We start from the raw sequence: 10,173 nt of genomic DNA, 5'->3' as shown, positions 1-10,173 counted from the left end.
TGCAGGAAAGGCATTCTGCTAAGGGAGAAACTTCGAAGAGTCTGTTTTCCTTCTCTGCTTTTCAACGTGACTTCTTGCAAAACACAGTCTAACCCCTTTTTTTCTGATTTAAGGGGAGGAGGGCATACCAGCAGACATACTAGCCTGTGTACAGATAAAAGCTATTCCGCAAGACCTACAAAGGAACTTATCAACCCATGAGTAATTTACCTGCTTGTTGAATAAATAAAAGGAACGCGCAAATAAAAAATAGTTTATGTGAACCAACACAGTATTTCACTGCCGGTGCCAAAGCAATCAAACCTACAATACTTATCAAGGCACAACACCTTGCCAGCCACAACACTGTACAAGGACAGGTGCGGGAGGACGGCGAGCATCGAGGATTCAGACCGAGGTAAAACAGGTTTTTTTCTGCACTCTGCGTCTCATTCTGCGCTTGGGAGTAATCTTGCTCAGTAAGAAAAATTAAGCAGCTGAATGAGAGAGAACTGCTCATTTTTTCCTACCAGATGGCAGGGCTGCCTCAGGATTTCTAGTAAAATGGAAAGTTTTCAGCTCAGCTTAGATCAGCAGCCAAGGAAAGATTAGGTTTTTTCCCCAAAGGCAGTGCAAGGAAGCTGAACCACTATTGCTTAAAGCAAATAACCAAATATTTTTAAATACTCGTTTGAGGAACATCGTCAGTCAAGCGTTACACTTGTAACACGCTGCTCATTAAAGTGTTTTACTCTTCAAAGTGTTAATTTGGGGGTGGGGGGTGGAACTGAAGTTACTTTGTCTGAAACCTGAGCTCTGGATCACATCCTTGACTTTGCTGTGACTACTGGTTTAAGCAAGTTACTCACGAGCGCGAGATTTTTAGATGTCCACATAAAACCCCAGACAGAGCTGAGGCTAATTTCCTCCCCCACCCCCACCCCCCCCCCCCCCGTTTATTCACTGTAATAAAAGGAGAGCTCTGTATACTTTTTGGAAAAATAACCCAAGCTCGCCCTCTAGTCCCAAGGCAGCCCAAGCACCTCCCGCCCTTAACGCGGCCTGCTGCGCCCGCCTTCCTCCCCTCACGGCCGGCCCCTGCCCGCCTGCCTCCCCTCAGGGCCGGCCCCCGCCTCCCTCCCCTCAGGGCCGGCCCCTGCCCGCCTGCCTCCCCTCAGGGCCGGCCCCTGCCCGCCTGCCTCCCCTCAGGGCCGGCCCCTGCCCGCCTCCCTCCCCTCACGGCCGGCCCCCGCCTGCCTCCCCTCAGGGCCGGCCCCTGCCCGCCTCCCTCCCCTCACGGCCGGCCCCCGCTTCCCTCCCCTCAGGGCCGGCCCCTGCCCGCCTGCCTCCCCTCACGGCCGGCCCCCGCCTTCCTCCCCTCACGACCCGCTGGCGGGAAGGCTCTGCCGGCGGTCGAGCGGCCCGCAGCCCGCCGACCGTTGGCCGCTCCCCGCCCGACGACGCGCGGAGGTACCGGGCGGCGAGGAGCCGTTGGAGCCGTTGGCGGCCTCAGCCCGCGCTGCGCGGATCCTCCGGCCGGCGCCTGAGGGCCGCTCCCGCCCGCCGATAGGTCAGGTGAGGTGGGCACCGGGTCCTCGAGTACGGGGGAGTCCGGGGTTTCTTCGCTAAGTTCCGACGGAGGTGGCGGCTTCGGCGGCGAGCGCCATCGGGAGCTCCCGCCCTCGCCATACTGCGGTCCGTGCGGTGAGCAGTAGAGGCGCGGCGGCACAGGGCCCCGCTCGGGGAGCCTGGTGTGGCCACGGGTGGGCAACAGCCCGGGCGTGTGCTCCAGTAACGCCCGCAAAGATGGCATTTTTAGCAAAACTGAGGTCGGGGGCTGTCAGCAGCACCTTTGCCTAGGAAGCGCTGGCTTGCTGCGTGCAAGGACGCACCTACCGAGTCCGAAACGCAAGCGGGGGCCTACAACCTCCGGCCTGGGCTCCTGCGGAGGGGCAGAGATAGAGTGGAGACCACAGCAGGGCCTGGATGGCTGTGTGCCCGTCCTGCGCTTGGAAATCGTATTCTGCACTGGCCCTGCCTCCACGATCATGGTCACTTCAAGGGAAAGTTAAATAACAAAAGGGATGTTATTCTTTTTCTTGATAAACAGGTTTCGATTTGCAAAAACAAACTGACAGAGCTCTCTGAGCAATAAGTTGTAAGTAGAGCATTACAGCTCTTGCAGACGTTGACAAGCATAGGGCTCCGTCTTAACAAGTTCAACATCCTTATTCTTAATGCTCTGTGTCATTCCCCTGTCTCTCAAAATGGGTATAACGATGCACACTGAAAGAGATGACACTGAGAGAAGGGAAAGAGGCAAAACCACGATTTGTTTGAGTCAGATTAAGGTACAGGCAACAGCAGTGCAATGGGCTACCTTACAGTTCCAGCAGAAATACGGATTTAACTATAGAAAGTTTCCTTCTCTAGTTTGAGTTCTCTGAAATCTTGCTCCTGTCCAATAAAATCAAGTAAACAGAAACTCCTTCAGCATTTACCTGAACCTATGTTCAGTCCGACCTCAGTAAACCTTTATTGGAGGACTCGGCCACGGCGCTCGGGCTGCCTGAGGTGGCACACAAGCAGATCGTGAGTAGCTAGCGGGGTCTGTGGGACCTGCTGAGATCCAGGTCCAGCGGGAGCTGCTAAAGCAATCAGTGGCAGTTCTTCCCCTTCCTTAATTAATGTAGCCATTTGTGTAATTCAGAAACACGAATAAAGACAACATTTTGCATTGATCTGATACGCAGTTGTATACACTGCAGATTTCTCAAAATACATTTCTTTGTATTCCTGTGTTTTGCTCAGTCCCGATGCATTTCAGAAAGCAATTAAGGAAGATACTAAGGGAAGCAGAAGATGCTTTTAAGTTGGCATCAAATTGGGCAAGTCTTGAGACAGAAAACTGTCTCCATGGGCCGATCTGCCAGCTAAGTGAAATTACTTGGTTTTCCCCGTTAACCAAAGCTGACCTCCTATAACATCTCACATCCTCTTTACTGGTGCAGAACAGCAAAGGGCAGAACTAAGCACAGAAAGACACAGTCCATCCTCCTGCTCACAGAGCCGCTGCCAGCTGACCGGAGTGGAGGTATACTAGTAGGAGGAGGGATGGATACCCATGCCACTGCAGCTTGTCTTACAGATAGGAAAGGAGTAACCTGCCATCAGGGCATCTGTCTGTGCTTCTGTCAAAAGCATAGATGATATTTCTAGTTTGCTTTAAAGTGAGCTCTGAAAGCTACCTGAAATTTTGTGTTTCTCTCATCATCTCAGCTTGACAGAAAGACTGTTGTAGCCTACTTTAGCTACTGTAGCCTACTGTAGCTGCTAAACCTCAGTGTCAGAACTGTTGCTGTTATTGTGTTAAAGGTATAAGAAGGAAGCGATTTTGAGGTTTCACACCTAAAGTGACACAGATACGCCACCATTCACTGTACGTGGAGTTCATGTACGGTGGTGTAATTTAGCCTTAAAAAAACCCCACAGATCAGAATACTTAACTGCAGTGATGACTCACCTACCCATAAAAAAAAAACCAGATTAAACAGTAAACTGCTTTTCAGCATCATTCACTGAATAGAGCCGGTAAGGAAGCTCAGGATCGGTGTGTGACATGTCAGGAACTTATTGCAGCCTAGACATGACAAACATCTGCACTGTATGATTCCAGTTAAATGGCTGCTCGCATGTTTCTCTGCTGAGTAACTGAGAACTCATTCTCTGGTTCCTACTTTAAATACTTAGCCTTTTCTTTCTTTAGACTAAGTTTCAGTGCAGGAAAATACTGGCCTTGCATGTATAGAGGGCTAGATCACAGCGTTTCTTAAGGTGTCGCATCAATTTTATTTGGATGCACTGCAGTCATTCAGACTTTGGAACAGAATTCAGTTCATTAGCAAGCATCTGTATGCTGCAGGCAGGAAGCTTAAAAAAAAAACAAAAACAAAAACCAAAACCCAACAAAAGTTATTTGTTATTTTTAGTGCCTAATTAAGTACTTCTGCAGCAGATAGCTGGGGGTTTCCGATAGGCAAAGGGGAAATAGCTAGAGTTGGTGACAATTCCTCCTTTAGGTCTTGCTGATATTCCAGCTTTTGCATTCACTTTACATACTGTCCCATCGGTCACTTCTAAACACTGTATTTTGTTTCATGCAAGAGGTAAATTCTGACTAAAGAGCCAAAAAGACTGCTTTATACACATTTGAAATACTACTGCCTACAGTCAGACTGCATTTGTAAAAGTCATTTGTCTGATACCTTCTTCTTCTTTTTACGCTGTAAAAGAGAATAGGCAGGCCCAGACAGTACTACTTAATGCTCCATTTTAAGTCCCTAAACCTTACTGTCACTGCTAAGTGACATATTTCTTCCAAACGTAAATCTACCTGCGAGATCCTCATGAAGAGCTAGTTGGCAGCAACTTAAAGTGGTGGGTGCTTTACAGAGTTCTGAAGTGCTACGCAGGCATTGCGACAGATGTGAGGTTGACTGGTGAGAAGAGTTCAGCACAGAGCAATCTGTCACTTAGCTCTGGTCACCAAACAAGTCTTGGGCAAAGTGGTGGGAAACGATGGTTGTCATGGACTGGGTAGGCTCAAGTCCCACTTCTTCGTTCCAGTGGCTTCGTTACATTTACTGTCAGCCAATTTGCTATAAATTATATACGGTCACTGTACAGTAGTATATGAATGCCACTCTGAAGCCCATTTTTTTGGTACTACAGTGATTTCATGCTGCTATTTTACTTCTTTCTTGTAGTTCTGAGGACTCATTTCATCATGACCTCTTTTGAAGAAGCTGAAACTGAAGAAACAGTAACGTGTCTCCACATGACTTTTTACCATCCTCGCCAAGAAGACAAGATGATGTTTCGTTGCTTGAATTTCTGTAAGCGAGAACAGGTCAGGGCAGATGAAATGGCCAAGTTTGGCCGTGATTCTAATGTCTGCCATTATAACTTCATGGATACTCGTGTTTCTCGGATTCAGTTTTCATTGCAGTTTTACAGAAAACTCAACAGCTCAGAATTTTGTTTTGAGATAAAGAACATGAGCAAGAAAACAAAACTGCTTGTGGACCAAACAGAACTGGGTTACTTAAACAAAATCGACCTGCCGTGGAAGTGCATCATTTGTTTTGGGGACTACCAGATTTTAGCAGAGATTCAAGAAGGGGAGTCCGTGGATTATTTTGAGACTTACTTACACTTGGCTGAAGTTCCAATCTTACAAGAAAGATGCCTGCCATCACTGCAACCTGTGCCGGAGAATGGCATTTCTTCTTCCTTGTTTCCTTCCCAAGGCAAAAGCCCCATAGAGATTGATGAAAATGAGTCATGCTAGCGGGGAGAAGGAGGCTGGATCAGATTTTGATGATCTGAAACCCGCACAACTTCTGAAACTGAAGGCTGTCATCTCGGTACACTGTTCTTGATGGTTCTCACCACTGCACATCAATCTTCTTATTTGTTGTTTTCAGCAGAGGCATACCAGAACATACTTTGTTCAACAGAAACAAATTCCTGCCACTGTCTTCACCAGGGCATATGTGCTCTCTCATCACCACTGTTTGCCACGTAAACGCGTGAGAGACAGAGGGCCACGCAAATACATTGCGGCAGATTCCATTCAAGAACTGTGACCACAGTCCTTGAAGGTATATTTTAACAGGCATTAACATAGAGCATGCAGAACAGTGTTTTAGCCCCAGCATTGGTTAGCTAAGTAGGGACGTAACATCTCACTGCATTTGTTATACTTTGTGCTTTGCTATTGACATGAAATTCCAAACAGTATTTTCAAGCCTAGGTTGTAACTTCTCAGATTTTGCAGCTTAGAAACACTTTGTTAGCATAGTCCCTTAAAGTTAATGTTTTTATTAACTTTGCAGCGAGATTTTTCTTCTGTTTTTAAAATGAATTAAAACACATATTTTCTGCACGTGAACTACTTTTGGTTGTGAATGTGAATAAACAAGCAGTGTCAGTGATCACGGTATGTAATAATCCAGATAAATTTTGTAATAAAAGCATTTGGATGCCTAGTAAGGATTTGCTGTCTTCTACAACTACAATCTAAAAGCACTTATGGTGAATAAAATTATTTCCAGAACAATCCAGATAAGAAATTTTCACTGGCACTATTCTGGGCTTCCTAAAAGTGGCATTGCCTCAAGATAAGAGTTGACAAATACTTTCAGCAAGTTTTCTACCTCTACCCCCCACCCCGAGCTCTTTTACAATTTTGTTTTTCAGTTAAGTATTTCACAGGTTGTTTCAGTTAAGTTTTTCTTTGCTAGGGGCTCAGCTTTTCATCAGTACTTGTTTTTTGTCAAGTGTTTTAGTTTGCTTGAAAGACACACTGGAAAGAATCAGAACAGAGCACACATAAGAGTTACCCACCTTACTGTCCCTAAACATTAGGATGCATTTCAGCCTTCATCATTACGAGAAAACCATAATTGTAATTGAGGGGAGGACAGCTGAATTGCACAACATAATCTGAGATTAAGGCTAACAACCAGAAGTGAGAGAAAGTCACGGGAGAGACACTGATACTCAAACACAGACTTACGTAGGCTTTCATTTGCCTATTCATCTCATCCTTGCCAAAAGTACCTTGCTCCCATGTTTTCTGCTCTTTGAACTAGGCTCTGGTACTTGCTTAACTTTTACAGTCTTTGGCCTAGATGTGCAATTCAGCCACCCTCTTGGCACAAATGCCTCTGTCACACACCCAGCCCCTCAGCTTAACAAAACAAACCTGAGCAGGAATCACCGTGTCACCAGACGTGGTGCTGCTGGTTGCAGTTTTCCAGTAGTTGTTGGCTCCTTGGCTTTTATATGCTTTCGACCTGAGTCTTTCTACTCTTTAATTAGGCAGAACGGCCAATACCTGCAAATGCAAGCTGCCTAGAAAAAGAGAGCAAGATGCAAATACAATCTGAAACAAGCTCTTACATATAAAAGCTTTTATATGTCATCAGCCTCTCATATAAAATGCATGGGATTTCTTAGGTTCGCTCATTTGGCTCGCGTGTGAGGGGGGAGGGAGCGTTAGTGTTGCATTCCCAGTAAACAGCTCTCTTCCTATCAGTGCTCTTAAATTACAGACGACATGCAAGTTCTTGTTTTGTACTGCTTTGGGCTTAAAAAACAGGTTGCTAATACCACCACTAAGGAGCATTGTTATCCAATTTCTATTCACTAGGCCTGTCATGCAGGACATTAACCTATGGCACTGATCATATTAATTGCTTACACTTTCTGGGCTATTATCTAAAGAAAAAGTGACAACCTCGATCTCAAATTTTCAAGTGCAATATATAACAGAAGCGTCTACAAACAGTACTCACCTGAGAAAAATCTTCCGCCTGGTCTGCAGATTTCAGAGTGCTGCGTCTCAGTAGATTTTGTGTTCACAATGTACAGAGTGGCTCTAGGGATATCCACAGATCTAGAGCAGAGAATTCCGTAGGCACATCTCCAGGAACCAGGAGAAAACCTTGAGAATGGAAAAAAAACCCCCAGCAATTTCATGGTTTCCAAACACTAATCATTTCTACAACTATATTTACCAAGGGTAAGAATCAATCCCAAAATATGCATTAAAAAAATTAATCCTTTTCTAGGAGGCTCCTATCACTGCGTTGATTCAACCAGCAGAAGTCAGTTTGACTGAAGAAGAACTGTTTCAGTATAGGCATACCAGAACATACTTTGTTCACCAAAACTGGTGAAGCCTCCCCTGACCCCAAGGCTGCCATTAGCCCTACACTGCTAATTTAATTGTGAGAAATACTAAACACACAAAGGCAGCCAACATTTTTTGTAAGTTTTTGCTTGGCTCAGCTGTCCTAGTATTCACAATCATGAAATACTAAAAGACAATGCTGAAACACCAATTTTATGCTTAACCAAGCAACTCTGAACAGACTGCCCGAATAGTCACGTCAAATGATTTTATATTCGAGCATGGCTCAACTTTAGCATAGAAATGTATGTATAACCAGTAAATGGCTTAGTAAAGCACTTCCCTGGAATTAAAAATAATATTTTCCTATTAAAAAGATTTTATTTCCTCCGTACAGGCACAATCAGCTAAGTTAACTCAAACAGTGCACTAGTTCAGACAGACATGAAGCCAGGGAAGCTGCCTGCATTACCCAAGGAAGGTTATCTTACCTTTGAAGTATGAGGCTACAGCTGCTCATTTCTGATAGAAGAAGGGCTCCACGCTCTGAGTCTCTCAAGTCCTCCGCATTTGCAGCGTGTTAGAGCTTCCCTTCCAAAGCAGCAGGTCTCAAGAAGGGATGCTATGGAATTCAATAGTTAAAAAACACAGCTAATTATTTATTAAAACCTTCCTTAGTTAGCTGACACATTTTGGGTAACATTTAACAATTCGTCTTCACGCGCTGCTTTCCCTACGTATGACATGGCAGCCACAAAACCAGCAACGGATAAAACATTGCCAAACGTAAGACCAACTGAAATTTTTAATGACTTTTAAATTTGTACAGATACGTGTTTTACAGTACTGTTGAACTGTTTCACATGAGCTCTTTATATAATCGTTCAGTTTCTTCAATTTCCACAAATATCGACCATAATCTTAAGTCACTTGGTGTGGTACACTGAGCTCTGAAAAGCAGAATGCTGCTAACTATGGCTACAGAACATGCCCGTCAAGGTAAAAGCTTTCAGCTGGAGTCAGCTTCCTTTTTCCTAAGTGCTTGTTCATTCCACAAGCAGGACTATCAGCTCCTTCACTTCCTCAAAGCATGGTCAGGACAAGTTAACCTCATGTTCACTGGTCAGGAAAAGTAGTGACCACTGCAGGGCAAGTTACAGCTTCAGCAGGTAAAAAACGTATTATTTACATGTCGAGAAAGTCGCCTTCATGTCCATAGGAATATATTATACAAATAAATGTTCAGGAGAGGTTACACAGTAGAAGCTTATGCCAAACCAAAAATATACATTTGATGTATACAAATTTTTAAAGCTTATTACAGGCATTGCAAATGTAGATAATGACATTAAAATATTTTCAATGACAGAGCTACAACTTAAATTAAGAAATGGAATGTTATCAACAAGATTTATCTGTTCATTAGTGTTGATATTTGTACATATTTAAACCAAGTGTGCAGTATTTTTGTTGAAGTTATCACAAAGAGGACCACACGGTAGTGACCCTAACATTACATGTAGGCTCTGATGATCTAAAACAGTGTCACAGCTTTCACCGACAAATTCAGTTCTTCTGATGAGGCAGATCTACTACTTAGCACAGCGTGTTGCTTCTACTCCAGAATGGTGAAGTTACACTCCGTTCCCCTTTTTTTCAGGGAAAAACAAGACGGCTATACAAAATAACAATAGAGTAGAATGGCTTTACTGAAACTTTGGGGAAAGCTTGAGATCTACAGTGTTTTGCACGTTCTCTTCAGTGAGCTTTTCCTTTCTTTTAAAAAAGTATAACTTACATTAAATATTGGGGGAGACCACACGATACATTACACCAGATTTGCAGTAACAGAACACCTCCTTGAATTTCAGTCCATACTAGCAGTATTAACTACCCAGTTTAGAGGCACAGGAAAGCTAGAGCACTTAAACACACCATTTCATAACTTGAATTTCTTTTTTCTTTTTAAAATGCCGATGTACGAATTCAGTCTTTAGGTTCTTGTTCCTCCTGCCCCAGCGGCGGAGCAATCATCCCTCCCCCAGTTTGCTCAGAGAATGTTGCTTTTCAATACTTGTTCCAGTCGAGCCGAATTACAAGTTTTCCACAACTAAAGAATTTTAAGGACCATGTAGTAACAGATGATGGCCTGTTTGGGGGGAGGCGGGGAAATCAAGACTTTGGTCCTCCCAGTTGTCCACTAGACACTGGTTAAAATTTCCAGTTTGACACATAAATAATTTTTATAGTTGTTTTTCTATCTATCACACACTAAGTCTGGCATATTATACAAGACAATATCTTACCTAACCTGATGATTTATACTATGTTTATTGAGGTTAACTGTGCATAGCATAAAGTAATAAACAAATAAAACAAATCGGAAGAGGATAACACAAGGCTAGGAAGACTATAAGCTAGACAGGGAAAAACTGCAATTTACCATGTGTGAAATTTGTTTTGCAGCTGGCTAAGTACACCCTCTAAATAGCCAA

General features: G+C 44.1%; 1 protein-coding gene across 1 annotated transcript; it reads left to right on the top strand.

Moving 5' to 3' along the window:
- The first annotated feature begins 1,528 nt into the window (after positions 1-1,528).
- TIFA (TRAF interacting protein with forkhead associated domain) lies at positions 1,529-5,990 on the top strand. Its single transcript, XM_059826918.1, has 2 exons — positions 1,529-1,554; positions 4,746-5,990. Exon 2 carries the CDS (start codon positions 4,766-4,768, stop codon positions 5,327-5,329), a length of 564 nt encoding a protein of 187 aa, XP_059682901.1. The 5' UTR covers positions 1,529-1,554; positions 4,746-4,765; the 3' UTR covers positions 5,330-5,990.
- The last annotated feature ends 4,183 nt before the right edge of the window (positions 5,991-10,173 follow it).

Source organism: Gavia stellata, chromosome 19, assembly GCF_030936135.1.
Source record: "Gavia stellata isolate bGavSte3 chromosome 19, bGavSte3.hap2, whole genome shotgun sequence".
Classification (NCBI taxonomy): Eukaryota; Metazoa; Chordata; class Aves; order Gaviiformes; family Gaviidae; genus Gavia; species Gavia stellata.
This window is presented reverse-complemented; position numbering and strand designations above follow the sequence as displayed.